A 27,131-nucleotide genomic window follows, 5' to 3' on the forward strand; every position below is an offset into this window, starting at 1 on the left:
ACTCATGAACCACAGCTCCCCAGTGCTGACAGCATTCATGCAGCCCCCAGACAGGACTTTACCACCACCATGCTGGACTGTATGCAAGACTGCTGACTCATTCTCAATGAATGAAAAAATATAAACTGTATATGCTGTACGCTGACTGTGAATTTCTCTTGAAGACAAATAAAGTATCTATATATCTATCTAAAGCACATCCAGTATTATTGTTCCTTGAAAAGACATAATAAAATGGTGTAGTCACTTTTGTGAAGAAAGTTTAGGCTTTCATCAATGTCTGTGAGAAGGTGGGTGGACAAAAAAAAAAAAAAAGAAAAACAGGAATCAGTTTTTGTCTTTGCAGCAAAGCGTCAAGGTGTGAGTGAAGAGGTGTGCAAAAGAGCCTTTGCGGTCGCCTCTCTTCTTCCTTTCGAGGCTTCCTGTGTGCCGCCGCCTGCGTCTGTTTGCTACCACGTCTACCTGTCCATGCAGACCACCACTGTCACACTAAAATAGAGAAATCTACCTTGACTGACACCTGCTCCACCCTTGCAACACTTGCAGGAACACAGTGAGGCTCGAAAGCAGCCGATAGATACACCACGTATTAAAAACATGTATCGGTATGAGCCACCTCAAGTGAGCAGTAACAATGGACGTAAACCCATGTCACCTTTGAACCTGGGTACCTCGTCCATCTTGAGTCTTAAGTACAACAGTGTTCCCGCTTAGACGCAGAAAGTTGGAACAAAATCAGTTGAAAACTGTGTCACAAACAGAACCGAAGAGGGGCCTTTAATGACACAGCGCACTCCAGAAGTATTGAAACAGTCAGGTCAATCCCTTTATTTTTTTTTTTGTAGACTGAAAACATTTGGATTTGATATCAAAAGATGAATATGAGCCTGAAAAATTGTGAGACGAAAGTTTTATAGACTGTTTGTTTTTGGCTCATCTCTGTACTTTTTGGCAAATTCCAGCCTGGCCTTCCTGTTCTCCTTGCTGAATGGTTTGCATCTTCTGGTGTAGCCATTGTAGTTTGGTTGATGATGTCTTCTATGAATAGTAGATAGTGGTATCTGTGCTCCTGTCCTCTGCAGGTTGTTGCAGTCACTAACTGTTGTTTTAGGCTCTTTTTTTACAGCTCTCACAATGTTTCTGTCGTTGGGTCTACCTGTTCAATGTCTGTTACTTAGTACACCGGTCGTTTATTTCTTCCTCAGGACATTCCAAGTGGTTGTACTGGCTATGACCAATTGTTCTGATTGATTTTCTATTTTCTCTCGTATTCACAATTGCTTGTTTTTCACCTATAGACAGCTCTTGGGTTTTCATGTTGTTTTCACCTCTAAATGCAATCTACACAAGCAAAACCTATCCTACCTGAAACTATCCTACTGAAACTGAGCGCAGACATGCAGTGTTATTTATTGATTAATAAGCAATGTAATAGGACACACCTGGGCAACAAAACACACCTGTCAGTCACACGTTCCAATACTTACATGGATTCTAACAAAAGGTGCTGCCTACTAAGTTGTGCATCCGATCCAGATGTAACTACCTGGAAATAAAAGCTGAAATGTTTCTTTCTGGTCTCATATTCATCTTTTGATGTCAAACCCACATGTTTTCAGTCTACGGCAAAAATAAAGGAACTGACCTCGCTATTCCAATACTTCTGAGGCGCACTGTATGTCTGTTTCTGAGGTTTCACCTCTCATCCAAAGCAGGCTTCATCAGTTCATACTCAAAGACTAGGTATGAGCTGTCCTATCTAGTCTTTGAGCATGAAATGAAGGCACCTTTAAACTTATGTTATTAAGCTAGTACTAGCTGCATGCACAGCTACAATTTAGCTTTTCTTCAGTCTCCTCCCACTGGTCTTAATCGCCTGTTGGTCCCATTAGCAGTGTCACAGTGCCCTCTACTGGTCAAGCATGTGAAATATGGACTTAAATATAAATAATTATGGGCTTATAAGGCAAAACACGTGAAAATATAGACCAGTCGGCTTGTGTTCGTATCTACCAGTGTTCGCACGTTGGATGTTCGTTAGTAGGGCACTTAGTTTATATTAGAATAGAAGGAAATTTGTACGGTTGGAAGTTCTTAATCAGATAGGAGCCGTCCTATCTAGTCTTTCAGTACGAACTGATGAAGCCTGTTTGAATAAGAAGCTAAATTTCTCAGACAACTTGAACAGACCAGTTGCAATCGATTCAATGCCCTGAAAAACTTCTACTGATGTGACTTCTGACTCCAGCTACAGTACCTCTGTCATCTTGGATCACATGCCATTCAAAATGAGCAGATTTCTTCCTTAAAAGAAGGACTAAAGCCATGAAAGTTTGACAAATTTTGGTTAGGAACTTCCAACCACACAACTTTCATTCTGCATATATACATTTTATAGCGTAAGTGTAAAAGCCTCCTATACAAAAGTACCTATTTTTAATGATGTCACAAAAATACAGTAAGTCCTACTAATGTGTCCCTACAGCCTGTTTATGACCACCAAATGTGAGTAAAATCTATCATCTGTGTCACTTTTGAAGTTCTGCGTTTTGTGATTTCTCAGGCTTCACTACACATCTTAAAATAAAGTCGGTAGCATTTACACCAGGGGTGCACACATTTTTTTCTGCCTAAGAACTACTTTTTATCCAAGTCCCAAACGTCTACCTCCTACTGTAAACAAAGAATATATATATTTAGTATATTTTTGAATACGTGTATTTATGTGCGTTGTATGTATATCAGGGGTCAGGAAAACATAACATATATATACAATTTAACTGGTCAACTTTGAAACTACTATACTAAATACTAATGACTAATATTTCACAGTCAAAGTTCACAGGTAATCCGAACAGTTGATATCATTCAATAATTCACAATTCAATTCGGCAATAAAGATGCCTTATCTTTAATGCCTTTTTGATTAATCCCCATTAGGGTCGCGGGGATATGCTGACATTGGGCGAGAGACACACTCGACTGGTCGCCAGCTAATCACAGGGCATATATAGAGATTCAAACCCAGATCTTCCAGATCTCCTGACTGTGTGGCCAACAATGCTAACCACTTGGCCACTGTGCGGCCCATCATTAGTAGTATGTCAGTCAAAATAGCTACGTAGCGTTCATTATACACACAGTTCATGTATTACATCCAAGGTAGCATTTGCTATCAGACATTACAGATCAACAATCAGTCAAACAATTGACTTTTTTTCTACATAACTAGCCGCTACAAGTGAACGGATAACTTTTGTTGTAGATATAGGCATCTTACCGCTGAGTTAGTTGCTCTGTAATCTGAATAATAAGGATGAAAGTTCCAAAGTTCCGTGTGCCGCTTATTGAGTGCTTAATCTTAGTCGAATAAAAATGTCATCTTAATGTCAGCTGACCGATGTCATATGACATATGATGTCATATGACGTCTACAAAGTGACTTTATGACGTGGTTAACACATGCAATCGACCCACATTATCGCGATCGACATAATGAACACCCTTGATTTATACAAATAAAGGTGTCCTCTCCCTTATGTCCTAATAAAGGCCTGGTACTTGAGTAAATAAATAGGAAAATGCTCCATCGCTGACATGATACCACCTCTGACCGCCACAAGCTTGATGAGTTGGGGGAAAAAAGGGCTTCGCTACACATCTTAAAATAAAGCGTGAAGCTCTGGCAACTATCAGTCAGTCAGCTACAGATGTGGGAGCTTTCTTCCGCTAATAGACTAACATAGCATGATGTTGCAATTAAAATATGAGTGTAACATTAGCACTGTACTGTAGCTCACATACTGTAGCTATGCTAGTGTTGCTAACATGTGTGTCCTGTCCCACTCCTTAATGATACGTTGTTGCATGTGATACATGGCATCTATTACATTGGACAAGTGCAGAGTTAAGGTATATGTAAAAAGTGCACAATAGCGCTTCTCAAAGCCACACACCCTGTCGAGGAGAACACAGCTCATTAGCATTAAAGCTACAGACACACAAAATACCGTATTACCAGTAGAGCTTACTAAAAGGACTTTTACTGTTACAAATACAATGTTGTGGGACGTCTGATAACATGTGACCTTGAATCCTACAACAGCGTGCAGTACGACTCGAACCTGGCCCCCGGGTTCAAGCGGGCCTGACGTCTGCAGGGAAAGGTTAGCTTGGTTAGAAGGCGTGCAGCATTTGGACTTGGCCCGCCGCCCTCCCATGTGGCCCTAGCTGGTTTCCGTGTCGCGAGGGACCGGCGCAGGAATGCACGAGCAAGTCACAGAGGGACCCACATTGCTCACCACACTATGAATCAAAAGCAAAGCTCCACTTCATTAGGCTCCTGTCATTGCAAAGGCTCTCACACACCACTCTATAAATATCCCCCATCCAAATTTGTTTTCCCTCATCTCTCTCTTTTTTTTCTTCTTCTTTACACATGAAAATGCTCAGGGACTGCTCCAGCTCTCTGATGTGGCTCTTTATTTTGTTCGCCGGCGTAAGGGAAGAGAAAAAAAACACACAATGGTGGTTCCTTTTGAATATTAAAACCTTCTCTGACGGGCGAAACGAGGTTCTGAAGTTGTTTTACTAGGGGTGCACGCTAAATAAAAAGTCTCTTTGAGCTGAAATGAACAGCTATGCACTGTGGGATTTGGTTAGTTCAAGAGTTGCTGCCTTCTGTCGCAAAATATGCATCCCGCGGCTGGCTTTGTCTCTTTGAAACATCTGTAAATAACTTTGTTAAATAAGACCATTCTGAGAGTTTGGGCAAAAGTGGTGGTCTTAAAAGGGACAATGTAACTCTTAATAACAATAAGATGAGTGGGTGTTCACTACATGTGTATGCAGGGGAACAAACAACAAATAATCGCTCAAATGAACACCAGGACATTCACAGCAGTCCTCATGTGACTTTTTGTAACCATGAAGGTTGCTGTGACTTGCCGGTATTGCTTCTGCTTCATATACAGGCAGGGCGCCACCCTATGGCAGATTTTGGTGTTACATCCAGCAGCAAACTAACTACAGTATTGCTTCTCAAATTTAGTACTTAGATTTCAATTAAATTAATTCATTTTGTAATATTCAGAATTTTTCATGCAACATTACAATTTTATTCTCTGAATATTTTTACCTTTTTTTATACAGTTTTGACTTGTCATACATCTTGATTTTATCCGTAAAAAAAACTTTTTTCTCGTAATATTTCGTCTTTACTCTCATAAATATTTGTATATGTATATATAATGTTCCAGCTACATTGTCTTTAAAGAAATGTCTTGTAACATTATCACTTTATTCCTGTAGTATGAGTTTTATTCTCATTAAATATTGACTTAAATGTCAAGAAATGACAAGTTTTTTCCTGTAAAAATTTTACTTTATTCTTAGAAAAACTTGGTTCATGTAGAATTGTGACTTTTCGGAGTAAAATTTTAGCTTTTTTCGTTATGTTCCACCTTTATTGTCTAAGGCCTAACCCTAAAAAAAACTCAACTTGTTTTCTTGTAATATTCTGACTTTATTCTCTTAACCCTTGAGCTTTACCTACTACCTGATTTTATTCTTAGAATATTTAAACTTTATTCATGTAGCATTATAACTTTTTTTCTCGTAAAATCATAATTTTTGTTGTAATGTTCCACCTATTATTCTAAATTTTCTTGTAATATTATGACTTTATTCTCTTAATGACTTTTTACTCATTAAATATTGGCTTTATTTTTAGAATACTATTTAGACTGTATTTGCGTAGAAGTATGCGTTTTTCTTGTGTAATGATAACTTTTCTTGTACAGGGTGGGCCAAAAGGAGTTACCCATCGTTTTTTCTGCACTATTCAAAAATGCTTGCAGACAAACATGACACACATTGAACACAGTTTCCATACTTTATTGTCAACCACCAAAAAGATTTACATCTCAATATGGCCACCCTTTGCCTTTATCATAGCCTGGAGACGACCTGGCACTGCCTGGCATGAGCGCCGCACTATCTCTGCATCAAGTTTTGACCATGATGTCATCAAAGCTTTCTTCAAAGCGGTGACACTGCTGTGATATACTCTTGAGACCTCCCTCTCCAGGATAGACCAGATCGCAAAGTCCATTGGGTTGATGTCCGGACTTGATGGAGGCCACATGTTCTTGTCCCAGAAGCCAGGAAAGTGCTCCTTGCACCAGGTTTGTGTGACATTGGATGTGTGAGCGGGTGCACCATCTTGTGTGAAAATATACTGGTTTCCAAACGCATTGGTACACCATGGCAACACGTTTTCTTCAAGCATTTGAATGTAGACCTGGCTGTTCACTTTCACACCCTCCTGAATGAAGACCAAAGGAGATTTTGAGCCATCAGATGCAACAGCAGCCCACACCATGACTCCAGCTGGCTTCTGACGACGGAAATGAGTTCTGCAGCCTTCTGGTAGGTGCTGTGTACTATGTGCATAAACCCTGTCATTCTGGGAATTGACCACTGCCTGAACGGTGAAGATCTTCTCGTCAGACCAAACCAGGACTTTGTTTGCGGCACTCTGGATCTCCTGCAGCATCATTTTCCCCCTGTGAAGCCGTTTTTTCTTTGAAGCGGCTGAAATTAGTTGTCTGTGTTGCATTTTTAGTGCTTTCAGTCTAAGATCCTGTTTGACAATTCTTCTCAATGAAGTTCTTGAGAGGTTCACTTCCTTTGCTGTTGCCCTCATGCTCCTGCGAGGATTCCTTTGGACTCTCTTCCTCACCATCTCAACAACCCTTTTGGTTCGGACTGAACGTTTTCTTCCAGGGATTGGCTTGCTGGTGGTCTCGCCAGTCTCCTTGTATCGTTTCATGACATTGTAGCCAGTCTTACGACAAACATTCACCTTTTTCATGATTTCCTTTGTTGTCAGTCCAGCCTCCTTCAAGGCCACAATCTGGTCACGCTTACCCTTCGATGCCATACTCGACACTCATTAGGAGTAAACAACTGAACTTTGGTACATCAAAAGCTATACCTTTTGAGAGAAACTATCCAAAATTTTAAGCTTCTAGGACAAAACCTAAGCGAACACGATAGAGATATGCGATGGGTAACTCCTTTTGGCCCACCCTGTAATGTTCCACCTTTATTCCCATAAAAATACATCTTTTTTCCCGTTATATGACTTTTTTCCTCATTAAGTATTGACTTTATTCTTCAAATATTTAGACTTTATTCACATAGTATTATAACATTTTTCATAGTAAAATTTGCACTTTATTCTTGTAATGTTTCAATTTTATATGCATCGTATTACGGCTTCTTTTATTCCTCGTAAAATTTCATTCAGCTTTATCCGTGTCATGTTTCAACTTCAACTTGTAAAATTTCAACTTAATTCTTGCCTTATGACTTTTTAAAATAGTAATTCTATGACTTTATAGTCCTTCTGATGTAAATGTGTTTAAACCCTCCACCCACATCCTCATCTTTTATTTTGCGGATACTTTGTAATGGCCTGTGTATTAAGAGAGAATCTAAAAGTATGAGCTCAACACTTGAAAGTTTTTGTGGTCATGCACCTCTGATTGAGCGGGGGTTGTAAAATAAGTCATATTGCATATTGGCTTGCACATGATGAGTTTTGACTGTGTCTGTGAATGTGTGTGATGTGCAAACACAGGCTGACCCATTGTCTGTAAACAGAGGCTAATTCAAGTCATAGGGAAAACTGCATAGGTAGCAAAAGTTGACAATTTGTCATTATTATTGTCATTATCGGAGAAAATGATGGGGGGACAGCGAATGAGGGAAGGGGTCCATTCAGGAATGAGTAGACAAGAGAAAGGTTTTCAAACTTGGAAGGATTTTAAGAGGATCTTTGATGTGTATCAGAAGAGGAAAGCAGCCTCGCGACTGGGACGACAGTAATTTTAAGTCGAAGCAGAAGGCTGGCCGACTTGCTGCCTTGCTGGCTGGCTGGCTGGCTGCCTGTGGGCTTTGATGGCGCTGCCTGTTTGAAGTGGTTTTCTGATGGGGGAGTGGGGGCAGCGTGCAATGTCAGTGGTACGGGGGAGGGGGGGGGGGGGGTGCGGTGATGGCGACGGGACAGGGATGGAGGAGACCTGAGCTGACTGGATGCATGCACGGGTGAACGGATGGATGCAAGAATAATGAGAATAATGGAAATGTAATGACCACGGCGACAGCAGCCAGGAGAGCTGACACACATGGTAAGGATCTGGAGGAGACAAATGAAAAGGAGGGGAAAAAAAGAGCAAAGACAAAAAGCAGAAATGCTGTAAAAGTGCAGAGGGGAGACAAAAAAGAGAAAGTGGCACAAGTCATGTCTCAGCATGAATGAAGCCTGGACACTTTGTTACCTCAGCGCTACTCATGACTTCATCTATCGTGCGTCACGTTTGCTTTGGTTAAAAGTAAAAGGAACAATGGTGTCTTTGCTCCGCTAGTACAGTTCCTTTGGTCAAGTGCAAACACAATCACACGATCCCTGGTGTGCACCAAACAAGTGCACGAGACAGCTTGAAAGTAGGGATGCGTACCGAACGGACGCATCGGACGCAAACAGTAGTAACTGGACTGGGAAAGTAATTCGCCAACGGTGCCTCATTTCACTGCTATTTCTTTACTGGCACTGAAATAATTTAAAAATTGGAATTAATTTCAACAATTGGAATTTGAATTGAATAGACTGCGAATAGACTGCAGCAGACTACGAATACCCCACAGGATAGTGAATTGGAATTACAGGAAGTAGAATGAAATTCATTGCATTTGACAGAAATTCCTTCCAGCCAAGTAACAGGAACAATATGTCACATTTAACAAAGGATTTTACAAAAATAATAAAAAAATACTTTGCAAACGCTAAAATTAAACACAAATTCCCAAATTCCAAATTTTGAATACTTAAAAGTAAAGCATTCTGGGAAATTAAGTATTTTTCCATCATTTCAAAGTTGCAATCCATCAAATTAAATGACCTGCTTTTATTCTTCATTGTGACTCATCATGTGACTTATTATATGACTTTTTTCAATGATAACATTTCACCATTTAGGCGCCAGAGTTTTTTTCAGTTTTGAAAATGGTTAGCGATAAAGGCATACTCTAAATTAGAAAAATCATCAGTATGAACCAAATTAGATGAGTTTAGTCATCTAATTTGCATATTTTGACATCACCAGGCTCAGAATTTGTCACATCCCTGTCTCCATTATACATGCTCATCAACAGGCTCATCAGAATGTATGATCCACTTGTGATACTCTTCCTCAACTCTCAAGCAAACCCAGCCATCATCACCCCCACTTACAGCAAGATCTTGAACACCACTGCTGCCTCAACCGCCATTTTTACTGCTACTATTATATATAGTATTTTTGTTGAGTGTATAAGAATAAAGTCAAATTTTTGCTAAAGAAAATTATTTGTCAACACAACTCAATTGTAGTCAAATAAAGTAGTTGCCACTGACACGGTGTGCACTTCCCTAAAAGTAAAAGAAAAAAATTCGAATTTTAATTTTACACAATGTCTAAATATTAGAATAAAGTCTAAATTTTACAAAATAAATTTCTAATTTATGTAAATAACGTCCAAATATAAGAATGAAGTATGAAAAATTCTACAATAAAAAAGTTGTAATTTTATGTGATTGTCATCGCAACATAACATCTTATGAGGAAAAAAAATTCATTGTCCAAACATAAAAATAAAGTCAAATTTCAATGAGAAAAAAGTTTTATCTGATTTAACTTTATGTGATCAAAGTAGAAAAATACAAATAAAGTCAACATTTCACAAGAAATACGTTTTATGTACGGTATATACAGTTACATTTTTATGAGAAAAAGTAAAATTCTGAGAATAAAGTAAAAAAAAAAAGGTAGAAAATCCAAATTTATAAAATAAAAGTAAGATATATAAAGTAAAAATCACACAAATTTGCTGAATCATGAATGTGCAGGGAACCACTCAAACCATTTATGCTTTGATCTGATGGCAATATACGCCCTCATTTTCTGATATTATGGTAATACAGTAAGAAATAACGTCGCTAAAACAACAAATGTCATGATTACATGTTTAAATTGAATGCAATGCAAACGTTACAGCATTATTTAGGTCTGGTGCAAGCCTTTATGGTGGAAAGGACCCGACAGTATAGTAAGCAGCCCACTGATAAATGGCAAAATATCTGCAAACACAGGTGCATATGTCTAATAACTTGGACTCCTAACTCCTTCATGAGAGAGAGAGAGAGGTCAGCCAGTGGACTCCTCCCTCCTTTCTCCCACTCTTTTCTTGTACCTGCGATCACCAGGTACCACCTTTGCCTGACCTTACATCCCCCACACACACACACACACACCTGCAAGGGAGTGAACACATTCCAGGCCATTTAAAAAAGAATTCTTACACCTGTGATAGACGAGTACGGGCCTAAAATTTCACATCAATCTATTTGAGTGTTTGTTCTTGTTGGCAAAAACCTAAAAAATGTATTCCCTTTTATAATCACCAGTGCAAGCGTATGTCCTGCACATGTTTGAAAGGAATTGATGAGCAGGAAGAGCTTGTGATTGATAAGACGTTTGCAACATGTGAGGATGTAGATATCGTATTACAATTATTATACTGCATGACACGTTTGCTTTGTTAATGTATAAATGTTGAGGGGGAAGGTTTTTAATTTAAAAATAAAGCTGCGATACATAAAAAATGAAAGGGAGAGGAGGCCTCAATAGCGTTTCTGAGGTTTGTTCAAAATCCACTTATTCCATTTTGTGGCTGACTTTGGTACTTCAGGGAGAGGCAGGGGAGTATAGGCGTCATTACTGTATATAGTGTGTGTGTGTGTGTGTGTGTGTGTGTGTGTGTGTGTGTGTGCATGTCCAACTTTGCTGGAGGGGTGAAGAATGGTTTGTGCGGGGGGTGGGGGGGGGGGCGTCATAAGACCACTGGGCAGCATATCAGAGGGAGGAAACGTCATCTTTAAGGCAGCGTTCACACTTGTGGTTTGGTACTCTGGTCCGGACCAAAAATGTAAAAAAAGATACTTGGTGTGGTTCTCTTAGGGTTCACGCTGTCGCTGGTATTTTTGTCATGTGACCAAAGGCTGCGCAATATAGAACATAAGCATAAAGTAAGGACTTGATTGGACAGCTTATTGCTTATATTGAAATATAAACCAAAATGCCGTCTGCTGCGTCAGGACATCCACTCGGCATCTCTGTGTGTGGAGTTTGCATGTTCTCCCTGTGCGTGCCTGGGTTTTCTCCGGTTTCCTCCCACATTCCAAAAATGTGGAATGTTAGGTTAGGTTAGGTTCATTGGCAACTCTAAATTGCCCATAGGTATGAATGTGAGCATGAATGGTTGTTTATATGTGCCCTGCGATTGGCTGGCGACCAGTCCACGTTGTACCCCGCCTCTCGCCCGAAGTCAGCTGGGATAGGCTCCAGCATACCCCTGCGACCCTAATGAAGATAAGCGGCACAAAAAATGGATGAATGGCTATAACAAAACAGAACTAAGGTAAGGTAGCGAGCCTGGTCAGTATTTATTGAGCACATCCAGCTTGTGTGCTGTGCTTCCGATTTTCCTTCATATCTTTGGTACTTTTTTGCCATTATGGATGTAAAATGGGTCATTGCCCTTTAAGCGGCAAAGTCGCAAAATTGCGACAAGCAACAATGCTGAACTAAAGTAAGCCATTTCTGCCTCATGTAGTTAATACTGTACTGTACACCAGGAGATGGCGGACATCTGTAACTTCAATCAGAGCAACATTTGTGGGTGTGTTCTATGCAAAGTTTATAAGTTTATAGACTTTGAAGCCCCTTCTGCGTGCGGCAGCGAGTCCGTTCGCCATGACAGTCCACACACAGCACGTCACCGTGTTCGGGGTGGCAGGAGGGTACGTGGTGGGTTATCAAAACACCACTAATGGTGAGGGGGGTAGCGGGAATGTAAAAAAAAAAGTGGAAGTAGCGGCATACGTGGTATGGTGGTGCAAAAAACACACTGCTAATAGATATGACCTGAGAATACAATGACCTGGATGAATGACAATGTTCACAGGCATCATAGATGTATGTAAATAGATACTTTATATCTATCTACAGTAATATTTAGACTTTGTTCACATATAATTCCGGCTTTGTTTTCTTTTTTCTTTTCCGTTTTGACGTTTTTCTTATGCTTGGACTTTAACATGAACTACTTTTTTCTTGTGAAATGTTATTTTTATCGTTTCTAATAATATTACAACCTTTTTCTCATCGAATTTTAACTTTGTTGTTATATTTGGACTTTGTTGACAAATCATTTTCTTTGGTAAAATTTTCACTTTATTCTTCCAATAGAGTTAGTTTGAATAGAGAGTTTGTTCAAATTAATGTACAGCTTTTTTTCTCTCACTTTAATTGTTATATTTCAACTTAGTTGACATGAATTAAAAATTTTTAATGTTTCAACTTCATTCGCAGAGTATTAAGACTTTTTTTCTTGCAAAAATTGTAAGTGTCAAACTTGCATGTGTGTGAGAGGTGATTAAGTCCCACTCAGCTCCACCCTCGCCTTCACCATGCCACCCATCTGGGTCTTTTAAAACCCAACGGCTGATGCGGCGTTTCCAAGTCCCGCATGAGGTGTGATAAAACGGCACATATCTATAAATTACGTGCGCAATCGGCCTAAGTGAAGTGCTTTCTTTTGTCAAACATGTGCAGCATATCAAAAACACACAGGATGTCATGGTGGGGGGAGGTTGTAGGTCTAGAAATAGAACTAAGAGCGAGGAGCATGCCAATGCAATGACAAAGGAAGTCCTAATAATTCTACGAGGAGAATGAAAAATGATGTCTGTGTGAGCTTTGATGTGAAAATAGGAATAAGTGAGCTAGTTAGCGCTTCACACACCTCGTGAGGAACACGCAGTTGTTCCTCATGAAGTCATGTGTTCACCGTTGTGTGCTTCGATGTTGTTTACTCTTGCTAAAGATGAACTGCAGCCATCAGCTATCTTAGATTTCAGAATTCCACACTGATATTTGGATGTAATGTACGACGATATAACGTCCAAAAAAGTCATGAGAGGGCAATTACAGGGAAAACTGCTTTCACATGCGCTAATCCCGCGCTGGCACAGTAACTCTTTCCAAATAATTCCTCCTTTGGAGCGGACGGACAGTGTGGCAGCAGCCGCGGCGGCAGGAATGTACAGGAAGACATGGGACTGATGAGACATAATTGAATAAACATGTGAGAACATAGCAGAGGGACTCAATCAAGGGAATCCCCATCGCTGCAGAACAGACCCCTGGGATCAAGCGCTAACGTGGAGGAATGGTGCGACACTTGAGACCGCGCTAAACGACCAACAGGGAAAGATGAGCGCGCATTAAAAAAGTGTGTTCAGCTCGCCGCAGGTCCATTTAATGCGTATAGTCGGGATGGTGTTAGCTAGCGGTGCATCACACTAGCTGGCATCCTTTACACTCACCCCCTAAAATCACATTCTCATCCAGGTCACGGCACCAATGTCACCCACGCAATCTGGCCCTAATACATAAATAAATAAGACATAATATATACATAGGAGTATAGGAGTCCACTACTGAACAATGACAGCACACTGCTTTTGTTTTTATCGCTTACGTATTTCACCAGGAAGGTTGAGTGTTCCCAAACAGGAAACTTCCACGATGGAAGTATGAAACTGAACCAAACTGTACTGCTTTAGACAAGCCTTTGAGGAAAGGTGCCATCTTGTGTTCTACCCAATCTATTCTCATTCACATTTGAAGTACAGTAATCCCTTGTTTACCGCGGTTCATTGGTTCCAGACGTGACCGTGATAAGTGAATTTCTGCATAGTAGGATTCCTTATTTATAAACGCAATATTTTCATAGTTACAGCATAGAAAACCTGTTTACAACCTTCTAAATACAGTGTTTAACATTATTAGAGCCCTCTGGACATAAAATAACAACCCTATTGTCACCTTTCCACTCCTATAACCCAATATAGAGGGCCCTATGATTTCCATGTTAATTGCAAACGAAATTGGCCAATAAAAATGTAATCAACAGTTAAATGTGGAATCTCGTGGAAATTGATATAATGTAAATGAAATGTTGTCATCGTCAGGAGAAGAAACGTTTGTGTGAGGAAGTATTTCCCTGGCCGACCGCTCACTCGTGGCAAATCTTATCATAAACACCAGCAAACATGTCGAAACAGCAACCTGAAACACCAGCAACAGTTGGCTAAAAAAGTTTGAAAGTTCTCTTACGGAGCATGAGTGGAAGCAAGCAGGGTGAGCTTAGTTTAGCAAAGCATGCTAGTGTGGCTGTGAGTGTGCGACTCAGGCTGTATGAGTGTGTTTTCACTGTGTTGTCTTTTAATGCAAACTTTGACATCGTGCAATTTCTGATTGAAATAAGGACGGGAAGCACTTTTATTCTTGCTCCCAGCTGGTCTCAACTGTCAAAAGACATTGTCAACACACACAACACACTTCCGGTCTTCAAAATAAGAGCACTTCTTGTTGTCATAATTGTTGTTGTTGCTGCTGTTGTCCTTGTCTCTTGTGTCTTTTTTATGTCCCCCTCTGAACTAAAAGCTTGTTGTTCCAGTAATCAAGTCTGGTGCTGTGTAAGTCTCACCGAACACTACAGAAACATTACTGACACCTATTGACCTGTGTGAATACTACAAAGCTTGTCTTACAATGACTCTTCTGAATGCCTTATATTTGTATTTTACTTAATTTAGTCATTTTTATGCTTTAACTAATGATTCTCAACCTTGAAACAGCATGATTTATAAATATATTTTTGAAAAACCATGATAGAGTGAAGCTGTGAAATTCTAAGTTCAAAGTGGTGAGAGATTAGTGTACTGCATGGGGATGCACTAACTTTCAAATGTGCAGCATTATGCAAAACATTACAGTATATCCCACCAACTTCCTGTTCCGACAATGTACTTGTAACACACACACACACACACACACACACACACACACACACACACACACACACACGTGCAATAATTATGTTTGTTGTGTCAACTAATAATAGCAATTTGACAAAGTTGTGCTACTAAAGTTAGCGGCGGCGTGGCTCAGGAGGCAGAGCAGGTTGTCCAGTAACCGGTTGGCTTGAATCCCACTTCCTCCATCCCAGTCACTGCTGTTGTGTTCTTGGGCAAAGACACTCACCCACACTGCCCTCATGAGGATCGCCCACACAACATGGATGCTTCACTAACCAAGATGCTGACCTATGACCCTCATTCGGTCTACAAAATAATCTTTCGTTGAATGTATATTAGACACATATTAAACACACAATGACTCCTAATTGGCCATCTGGGACTGCTTCTGTGTGTGTGCACATGCTATGGACATTCACGTGAATGTCAGACAGCAGAGCTGAACATGTTTTTTTACAAAGTTTCACTTCGAGTTGTGGCAATGTCTGTGTCTCAGCTGATCACTAATAGTTTATTTATTTGTTGGGTTGAATATGTTCTCGGGTTCTAATACTGACACTAGAAGTGGTGCCATACCACACTATGCTTGTTACCATAACAGCAATTCACTGTAACAATCTAACAAACTTATGACAATGGAAACTTGAAAAAACAGCATGAAATGTTCGTCTTGGTGGGAACTTGGCACGCCCTCCGCCCAACTTCTCCAACGCTGTCAACCACATCATCACCCCACCTCTGTCATCATCCCCGTCTTTCTTCCTCCCCTCCTCCCGCTCATTCTGCCGCCTGAGCTGAGCCCCTCTGAAACGTCCTGGTAATGAAGAGCGGTGCCAGTCCTCTTCACTGCTGTCTCGCTCATCCCACAGCGCTGATGCAAAAGACCCACCCCACTACTACACTCTTATACTACAAGTATGTCCGTCTTTCTTGTTCCACCCCCCCTTCCTTTTTTTTGCATTTTTTGCGGCCGTGGTCCTTTTGTGTACAGTGTGCTGTGCTCACTGTGGCAGCAATGTGCCAAAAAAAGCCACACAAACACACATGTATGTGCACACATATATATACGCCATCACAGACTACACAGCTGGGCCCCAGCTGCACACAAAGACTGGGGTTTGGAAATCAATGAAGGAGAAAGAAGAAAAGGGGAAAGGAGTTTAAATAAATTGGCACTTGAAAAAAGAAAAAAAGGAGCAAGCGAGGCAGCCCTTCTAAAAAAAAAAAAAAAAAAAAGACGAATCAGCTCGACAACATGGCAAGGCTCTTCGACGGACAACACAAAGGATCTAAATGTGGAACGCAACCCCTTCATCTGCTTCAAAGGAACGGAAAAGATGCACACAGACTTTGGACATGATGGCGCGTTACCTTTAACTTGCAACAAAAACTTTACAGCAACAGTAAGGAACACTCAGACGCGCTCCACCAAGGCAGTGCAATCCTAATTTGGATGCCCACCTCCTGATATGTATTAGCATATACCGTGTGTACTGACAAGACGACACATAATATAAATAATATATTTAACCTTTGCACTAAAAACTTTCTGGGTTTTTTCTTGTTTTTAATGTTTTTAATTGTTTACTTCTCTCCATTAAAACATCCCACCGTGGTGCATTTGTTTATTTGTATATATGTATATTTTATTCCTCAAAATTCGACAATGTTTTCTCATTAAAAGCTTAGCTTACCTCAGGGATACGTCTACTGAAAAATCAAAGGATGTGGGGGCCCTCTTTGCATCTCAAATTTGTGTCACAGGTGACAATGCGTATTATTAAGATGAACGTTTTCCTCCACTGCTCGTTTTCCATTTCAGCTGTTGTTTTTCAAAAGTACAAGTATTACAATTTTCTTCTCAGACTTATTTTTTGGTAACATTGTGACTTAATTCCTATAATATTTTTACTTCATTCTTGTAATATTACTTTTTTTTCCCCAACTTTATTCATTGTTTTGTTTGTAATATTACAACTTTAAAAATGAACATCTTTTTTTCTATATTTCAACATTATGTTTAAAAAATTATTTCTTCTCATAGTATTATGACTTTATGCTTGTAAAACATTTTTTTCTTAATATTATGACTTTTTTCTAATATTTCTATTTTATTCTCATAAAATTACTGTTCTTTTTCCATTTCTGTTGTTGTTTTGGTCATTTTTTTTGGTTAATTGGATTTTTAAAATTTGGCGAGGGCCGATAAAAATCAGTTGCGGACAACGGCTGCACTGTGGACACCCCTGGCTTACCTATATAGTTACAGTGTTTTTTCTTGTTTTTTTTTTTTTTTTTATTAAAAATGTTTTTCTTATCTTGTGGTTTACTTGGTACTTGAATGATGTCAATGTAGTTATATATTTCTCTTTTATTCGTCCACACGCAAACAATGTTTTATGGCATGAAAAACTAAGATGATTGCTTATTGTCTGTTGTCAATTTCTATATACAGTATTTTATATGTGATCTTTTATCTTCTTTGTGTACTTTTCTACATAAAATAATACATAAATACACAGTACATACAAGTGCTAATTTTAAACACAGTTAAAGGGCATTTAGCATACATAAGCATTAATGTTGGCCTTATCTCAGTATATTGAGGAACAAAAGAGGCAAAATGTGTTCTCAAGACACAACTGTGATAAGTGAATTTCCACAAAGTAGGATTCCTTATTTATAAATCTAATATTTTTGTCGTTAGAGCATAGAAAACCCTTTTACAACTTTCTAAATACGTTTTTTAACATTACTAGAGCCCTCGAGATATGAAATAACACGCCTATAGTCATCTTTACACTCATGTTACCCAATATAGTAGACATAATAAAAGTAAACAAGCCATTTAAGACATAATTAAGACTCGTGCTTTTGTGTGTTGCTATAAATGTGTTCCCTAGGGGAGCAGAGTAAGTGGCGGACAGGAAGTGACGTCGGGGGTTTAGAGTTGAGCTTCAACTTGCCGACGGCTATGGCAGCAGCATTAGCCCGTGTTTTTATTAGGGATTATTGTGACTGTTATGAGATCATTCAAACCTGCAATAAAAGCCTGTTGTTTCAGCGATCGAGTCTCACCCAACATTACAGTAACATTAATTACGCCTGGTGACCAGTGTAGAATATTACTTATCACAATTTGAATGTGTCTTCTTAACGCCTTATATTTGTATTTAGTTTATTTAGCCATTTTTAAGCTTGAAAATGCTTCATTTGGGAAAAAAATATTTAACATTTGCTTAAATATGCATAATTTTCACTAATAATAGGCCATATTCAACCACAAAACAACATGATTTATTAATATAGTTTAAAAAAAAACGTGATAGATTGAAGCCATGAAATTCGAACCGCAAAGGGACGACTGTGTTACATTTGATTCAGCTCCAGAACCCATTTTAAAGTATACAATGTATAAGTACTCACCAATAACGAATGTAGATGTTATACATAAGTTTCACTTTTGCATCGCACAGAAATGTTGTGTTCAAGGACCGCAGAATACAAGTGCAATATATCAAAACAAAATCAGTGAAGCATAAACACATAAAGGTAAAAATTGTGGGCTTTTGAATGTATGCTGTACATTTGACCTGTATTATCACATATTTATAAATTATCACCGACTTATGGATGAGATCTGTTTTCTGCAGAAAAAAATGAAAATTACAAAAATATTTTTTTTGATCCTGGGTTAGAGTTAGGGTTACCCCGCTAGCCTTAACCCAACCCTTGACCATGCTGCATCACGAATGTGCACCTGTGTATTTGTCTCATCTATCTACAAACTTTATGGACATACATTTGGTATTTTTTTGTTTAATTCTAAACAAACACCAACAAAAATATTTGGACCAGGCCTTCAGGGCTTCCCCTACAGCTGTTAAGTGCAATTCAACATTTGCATATTCATGCTAAACACGCCATAATGCACAATTCTGAACGGTGACTAGCGCTATCACAACATAGTGTCCTGGCTGGTCAACCAACACTATAGACGACTGAAGGAGACCGTTTGGGGTCACTCCTGCATTGCCAGAGATGTGATTATTGCTTCTGCAAGCCAATGTACCATCAAAACTAAACATTTTCATTGCAAACACTCTCAAACCTGTCCTCAGTTAAAGCGAGTTAGACGTCATTTTTGTTTTAGCAGAGGGGGGAAAAAAAAGAGCATTTGATGGTTATATTGACATCTGGCAGCATTATCGCTGTTATGAAGCCATATTATTGTGACTCATGAAATAACTTGTAAGTGATGGTTTGGATGTCGAGCTACAAAAAGTTATAATTTCTGACTGGAGCGAGCGCAACCGCTGACTGTGGGCCAAAACACAAAAGAGTGCTAATTTCCCCAGGTTTGCTTGATACTGCTGAACACTGACAGTTTTACTGCAGACTGCACAATCGATCGGCGCCTCAGAGAAAGCAAAGCCTCGCCTAGATTGGTTTTCTCTCCTCGTCTGGTTTGGAAAGAATCCCCTTCGGATCGCTGTCTCCAGCGCGGGACCTGCCAGATTCGTGTTTTCTTCTTTTTTTTAATATATCAAGGATCTTTAACGCACAGCCATGTACATTCCAAATCAAACATGCACTTTTGCATGCTTATCGGCAGTGTCGCGTGGAATTGTCAGCATGGAAGTGACTGTAGGGAATGCATATAAAACTTCCTATTAGATCCAACAGCCTGACTAACACTGCATTGTTTCACATCATAAGTGTGTTCTTTTTGTTGAGCTGCCTAACTGAATGCAGTCGGCCGACAAGCGGCAACATGACGGTCAAAGTTGGTATCGTGCGTGTGTGTGTGTGTGTATGTGTGTTTGTGTCAGTGCTCACACTCCGGTGACACCCTGGCAGTGAAACGAGGAGACGCTTAAATAAACTGTGAGCGTAGGAGTAAACAGCCGAGCGGTTTGTGGCGGTTACATGTCGCTAACATCAGGGACAAACAAGCACACGCCATGCTTTGCACAGGCACCTTTAAAAAGAGCGTGTGCGTGTGTGTGTGTGTGTGTGTGTGTGTGTGTGTGTGTGTGTGAGACTTGTAAGCCATGGTGACAAAAGAAACACATTTTTGTTAGGTTTGAAGCTTTTATGTTATGATTTTAGCTGCTTTAGGCACATTTAAGGAAGGTATACACTTTAGGCAAAACGGAGTGGACTACTTGTTTGCAACCAGTAGGGGTGCTGTTGGTTCAGTCTGAAGGACCTAACGACATAAAGAAGGCATGCACGATTATTCTGATCAATATATAATAGAGCTGCAACAATTTATCGCTGAATCAATGATTAATCGATAATCCAACTAATCGACAACTATTTTGGTCTTCAATTCATGTTTTTTTTATTTCAAAATGTAAATGTCCTCTGATCTCAGCCTCTCAAATGTGAATACTTTTTAATTTCCATAGTCATCCATGAAAGGAGACCGATTATCTTTGTGTTTTAGGCAAAACAAGATATTCACACACATCAGCTTTGACTTTGGAAAACAGCGATGCATCTTTTCTGATATGTTGCGGACCAAACTGATGTTTGTGTTTAGTTCATATTGATTTGGGCCTAAGCCATTTCTGGATTAATTGAAACAATGATCTTCAGATTAATCGACTAAGAAAATAATCGTTAGTTGCAGCCCAAATATATAATAGAGGTGTAATGGTATATTTTTTCGTAGTCTGATTGTTTGACAAAAGAGGCGTACAGAGTTCCCACATGGGACACATTATTGAGGTACAGGAAGTGTAACTGCCCATCGATACAGTCACACATTTCACAACCCGTAAACAAACACAGTGCAACCCAGCCTTTGGCTAGTGGGACTTGTGTGACAGTGCCAAGGAGACACCAGAGCTTGAAAACCTTCCGCCATTACAGTCTCCTGTTTGGGAACACTTGGCCTTCCCCATGAAATACGTAAACCGACAAAGACAAGCGAAAGAGACGCAAGCAATGTGCCGCAATTGTTCAGCAGAGATGGAGAACAGGGCTACACGCTGGAACTATTAGTACTACACTTCAACCAATAAGGAATTTTACTACAAATAAAATAATTAGACACACTGTTGTACTTCCCTAAACTGAAAGGTTGTATTTGTCGGAGAATTACCTCAAAGCAGTTTATGTTTTGCAACCAAAACCGTCACCTTAAAAGGTACGTACTGAACAGCGATTAAGGCCAACTTTTACACCCCTCGTATGCACAATACCAGTAGTATAGTGTATATCAAATAGTAATAATTGCAGTCGTCCAAAACATTGTAATTAAGTCAGTCAAGTACAAAAGTAGCAAAGATAAAGCCAATATTTTGCACTTTACACGCTATTGATACTAATTTGAGGTAAAATGGCGTGCACTACTCGGCTGCAACCGGGTAGCTGTACAACATGACGTCAAGCTACAACCATATACCAGTACTCCTAGGGGCAACTTTACTCCGATCAATATACAGTACATGCACGCTTTTCGGGGGGTTCAAAACTGCCAGCAACTGATACACTCATAAAATGTCTATTTTTGACACACAGCTCGCCCCCACCCCCATTGTTCACTCACGAGAGAAGCCCTAAATTTGCCTCACACACTTATTAGCACTAATGAATGATAATGTAATAAGATGATCAATGACTGTCGAAGCCACACAAACATCTCAGCACACAATAAAGTGGGAAATCTCAAGGCTTGAGGAAAAAACATTATCAGTGAAGCATAAAGACATAAAAATATACAAATGGTGGGATTTTTTTTAACATGCATGCTGTACATTTTACCCGTTTTATCCTGTATTTATTTAATTCATGGTGAATGAGGTGTGTTTTCTGCTTATTTTCAACTTATTTTCTGGGAAAAACATTCTTTTGACCAGAAATCTTCAGATTTGCGGGTCCGTGACTGTTGGGGAGCCACTGTAAAGATATAAGTGAATATAAAATCATCCAAAAAAGTGTAACTTAGTCTCCATCCTCTCATTGACAGTAAAGAGCAACAAAAATAGCAAAAAGAGTTTGCAGATTGTTATCCAATTATACATGCTATTAATGTCTTGTCATTGCTCGTGACCACCATAACTGATTTAAGCATCAGAAGCATGATGCTGCAAACAGTCTTCACATGACTTATATTGTTTACTGTGAAAGAACAGAGAAAACAAAAACTTAACTTTGATTTTGAAGAGTTTTAGATTTTAAAATTGAACATGCAAGTTTTGGGGCAAAAAGACTTCCAAGGTTTGTCATTGTAATGATTTAAAGTAGATGTTTTCCCAGAAAGTGGCGTCATAACATAGCTGAGAGCTAAAGCAGGGGTCTCCAATCTTTTGCACTAGCAGGGGCGCTTTTGCCAAAATAAAACCTGTGGGCCCTCATGTTGTACACCCCCTATTTACCCGTTCGACATTCATTCCCTTGCATATTTGCCTATGTATTTTTCTGTTTTCAATCGCAAATAATCTTTTTTTAATGGTAATTTAAATAGAAAGTGATGGAGCTATCTGCAGGGGAAAAAAAGAGTGCAATCCAGCAGACGGCAGTGTCTCGTATCATACTATACCATGCCCTGAAACTGCTTCTTGTTCATTTAATTTAAAAAGTGCATTTAATCACTGTAAGGGGAATATCACGAGGTTTAGAGTATCAAAAATAGGCATTTTATGGGCGTGTCCATTGTTCATCACTTTTTGCCATTTGTTGGGGCTCTTGGAACGTAACCCCCCATGAATGTGACAGGTACTAAAACATCTCCAGACCTCCTATACGTTTTCTCTTTGGCCTTTTCCTCATTCGCAGGTGAGCTGGAGCCTATCCCAAATGACTTGGGGCGAAGCATTCGCACTCGTATTCACTTCTATAGCCAATGCATGATTTTGGAATGTGGGTGGAAGCCGCAGTACCCACGCAAGCAGGGGGAGAATATGCAAACTCCACACACATGTTCCAGCAGAGACTCAAACCCGAATCTCGTGACTGTGAGGCTGATGTGCTAAGCGCTGGGCCACCATACAAACTTCCAGGATATTTATAATAATGCTACACATAGCTATTAGCTAAAGTCGGGGGTTTCCAGCATTTCGCTCTATACCAGAGCTACTTTTTGCACGAAGGAAAACAACAGGGAGCCACTTGTTGTTGTTGATGATGCATGCACAAATACATTTCGGGGGCTCTTTTACTTGGAAACATTTCCAACATCAACTAAAACCCCTGGTCGACACGTTTGCATTGTTTTGCGTGATTTAGGGGTTCACATTTTCAGAATGCTAGCGGAGGTCTCTAATCCCCGAAAACGCGTCACTTTTTGCGCATGTCTGTATGAGACAGTACTGGGGATTCCCCCGAAAACGAGATTTTATCAGTGGTTGTATGTATTTTTATACCAGTTTATCAATTTGGCATGTAACTGATATGCATGCTTTAATCATAGCACTTGCCGGGGGCACAAAAAGTGAAGCTAAAATTCAACCCGTTCAAACTGACTGGGATCAAATGTATGTAGGATTATGATTTAACTGTTTACCAGTGCCAATCTGACAAGGCAAAATATCATTTTGAGCGGGATGTATGTCCTGTCATGTTCACTTCAAAAAACCGTCTGTGTGCTGCATTATACAACCAATGATGTTAAATTATTCAAGTCAATTAAGATAAAAAAAGGGCTGCAATCCTTTCCATAGGCTGAAGTCTAAAAGTGTTGAAGATGTCATTGCGTTTCGATAAACAATAAAGATAAAGTTCTGCCTTCTCCATTACAGCTTTTGTCTTAAGTCAATGGTAAGACAATGGGGAGTCATATCACACAACAAAAGTTACCATAACTTCCTTAATACTGAAGTTAGGGAAGTGAGTCATGTATCAAATGAACGGTCTTTTGAAACCTTATCTGATTAGCAAGATTACACATCTCAGCATTTTGTGACATCCCTAATAAATGTATATAACGTCAACACAAGCCTAGGACTTCACCAAGATGGCTGACAGCTAGCCTGTGAATAAAGCAATCAAGTTCGACATGAAAACAGAAGCGCCATGTTATCGCCACTCAAAGATCCTTTATATGGATTCACTTGTCATGAAAATGCCTAAAAGGTACTTTGACCCTGTGATGTTCTGCTAGTAGCTCACCAGCCACCTGTTTGAGAACCTAAGCTAAAGAGTTGAAGCAAAGGTGAGTCACCTTGAAGGCTATTAACTAGTTGGCAAGCCACTTAAAACAAAAAACTATTTAAAGTAGTTGTAGGCATTGACTAACATAGACATTTTAAGTTTAAAAAAAAACATGCGAAACATTCGCGCTCTCCTCCTCATCACCTCCATCACTTCTTCCTACCTCGACTTCTCCTCGGGTTGGCTTGTTTCCTCCTCTTGCCCCGACTTTCCTCTGTCATGGTCACGCCGAGTGGGGAGTCCGTGGAGCGGGGAGAGTTTGTGTGCTTTTCCCGAGTGGCAGTCTTGCGGGACAGAAGGGGAAAGAGACGCTCGAGAGAGAGAAGGAGAGGCGAGAGGGAAGAAGAGGGAGGAGAGGGAGAGTGGCAGCCAGCGGGACACCCATGCGACTCCACGAGGAGGGGCGGGGGTGGTATCGTGTATGTGATGACGTCACATGCGCAGGTTGGAACCCCCAAACACCTTTTCCGTACATTTTGGTTAGATTGGAATTGATGGTTTTTAATTTTTTTTTTTAATTGTAGCAACATTTTCACCTAAACAAGGGATTATCCAGTTTGCAAGTTAATAATGACAGCAGCAGGTAGCTCCCCCCCGCACCCACTCAACACCACCGTCCCCCCATTCCATGTGTTGTTTATGGCTTTTTGCAGTGCACGTCGCACCTGCGCGCGAGTGCCCTGCAGAGGACCCCGCCGTGCCCCCCATTCAGCCGTGGATGGCTGTAGGAAGTGGTGCATTGAGCCGCCATTGTGTTGCAACCTGGACCCTAATCTGTTTTGCAACTGAAAAAACATCCGAAGTAAAAAAAAAAAAAAAAAAAAAACTTTGCTCAGGAGGACCCCCACCTTGGCTTTCTAAAGTAGCCCCCCTACATCTACAGTGCACGAGGGGGTTGGATAATGCACTCAGGGGTGCATAATGTGTTCCTAGTAAACATTCACGCACACAAACTAACACTGGCCAAAACATTCGGTACACGTGTTCAACCTTTGTTTCAATCAGTTTCAATCATAAGCATAAAAAATCCATTTATTTTTCTTTTTATTTTTTATGCCCTTCAAATGTCATTTTTGTCCAACAACCCAAAAATGAAACTGTTCCCTTTCAGGGTTATCCAACTAATTTTTTCCAGGGACCACAGAATGAGTGCATGTCATGTGCATGTCATGGACGAATTGTTCAAAACACGCAAGTTTTTTTCTAAATCAAGATTCATGGGTACTCGCCTCCATTAACTTGTTCACTTACTCAGCCCTTTAATTAAAGCCCTTTAATTAAAGATTCATGGGGGCTCGACAAAGACTAGAATTTCACTTGCTCATGGGTGCTTTACAAAGACTCGAGTTTTACTGACTCACTAGAGTTTCTCTTACTCGCTGGTGCTTGAGAAAGACTCGAGTTTTACTGACTCTCGGGTGTTTGACAAAGACTCCAGCCAGTTGCACTGACTCCCGGGTGCCAGACAAAGACTCAAGTTTCACTGACTCATGAGTGTTCAACAAAGACCCGAGTTGTACTGACTCACGGGTGCTCGACAAAGACCCGAGTTTCACTGACTCACGAGTGCTCGGCAAAGACTCAAGTTTTCCTGACTCAAGAGTGTTCGGCAAAGTCTGTAATTTCACTGACTCACGGGTTCTCGACAAATGACTAGCCTTTTGCGGATTCTCGGGTGGTCATTGAGTATGTACAGCACGGCTCCCGCTCTCTGATGAGTGATTCGACTAATTTAAGTGAATCGAGTCCCCGATTCACTTCGGTGAGTGATTCTTAAGAACTCGAGTCAGGAAAAGGAATGGAGCTTCCCATTCCTGGTATGGACCGTGGCTTGCATGGATGAGGCAATAAAGTCATAAGCACTATGTTAACATGTGTCAAAGATCTTCTATATGAGGGAAATGCTCTGCTGGTTTTAGGAACGACAGCAAAAACGCTTGGCGATGATTTTGTATAGGACAGGTGCTCTGTAGTGTTTTTAAGGACCTGCTGCAAAAGTGTGCTTACATCATGTAGCGTAGCTTTCACTAGCATTTTAGCGGTGGAAACAGCACAGGACTCCTGCCATATAGAAGATCTACCAATTGTTCACCTTCATAGAGTCCCACATTCTAATTATGTCATTAAGACTAATGCTTTTTTCACTAATTAAACAAGAACATGTTTAAAATGCTTGCTTTGTTGTCAGAAGCATGTGGATTGGCAGTTCTACTAGATACTTTTGGCTCATGCACTACCCTTCCATACACCGACTATTATGGAAATGAGCTCAACCTGCTAAATAACAAACCAGCGGATAGAAACATAAAAGTGATGTACCTAATGAAGTGTCCGGTGAGTATATTGTCAATAAAAATCCATGAAAACACTTGATCAGAATCTTTTAGTCAACAAAACCTTATAGCGCCATGATGCAGTTTTGAATCCATTTGTTTCCAAACACATTCTAGGAAGAGAAAGCATCCTGGTGACACAGAAGGAGGCGGTGAGGCAGGCTTGGAGGGGGCAAAAAGGGGTGAAAAAAGAGGGACAGAAGGGGTCATCTTGGGCCTTTGTTGGTGGGATGGATGCAGGAGAGGGAGGAGAGAAAGAAGGAGGCTGAGGGGGGCGTTGGGGGTAATAAACTTTGCAACAGATGAGGGTCACAAAGGTGCAGAGGTGCTGCAGAGGTCCTGGGAGCACGTATCTCTGTATATACATGTCGCATGCATGATGGCCACCCTGCCTTTCAGACCTCATTGTCAGTATAATAGCATGAGTGCCTTGTGACTTCCAAACATCCATAACCATGTTTTCCTAACACACACACACACACACACACACACACACACACAGACACACACGCAGACACACACGCAGGGAAGCCATTTTTCCAAAGTTATGAAATGAACTTGTGCCATTTACAAACAGAATTTGTCCCACAGGAAACCATTTGAATAAGCCTGTTCTATATACCCAATGCTTTGCCAAGGTCCTCAAA

At 40.1% G+C, this 27,131-nt stretch overlaps 1 protein-coding gene across 1 annotated transcript in view; it reads right to left on the reverse strand.

Annotated features, from left to right (window-relative positions):
- Window positions 1-24,451, reverse strand: part of LOC129187058 (zinc finger E-box-binding homeobox 2-like) — a 56,716-nt gene extending 32,265 nt beyond the window's left edge. Inside the window, exon 1 of the mRNA XM_054785979.1 lies at window positions 24,315-24,451. Coding sequence (XP_054641954.1) covers window positions 24,315-24,372 — 58 coding nt within the window. The 5' untranslated portion in view covers window positions 24,373-24,451. The remainder of the gene's footprint in view (window positions 1-24,314) is intronic.
- Window positions 24,452-27,131: the final 2,680 nt, after the last annotated feature.

The sequence above is a fragment of the Dunckerocampus dactyliophorus genome, chromosome 8 (genome assembly GCF_027744805.1).
Source record: "Dunckerocampus dactyliophorus isolate RoL2022-P2 chromosome 8, RoL_Ddac_1.1, whole genome shotgun sequence".
Classification (NCBI taxonomy): Eukaryota; Metazoa; Chordata; class Actinopteri; order Syngnathiformes; family Syngnathidae; genus Dunckerocampus; species Dunckerocampus dactyliophorus.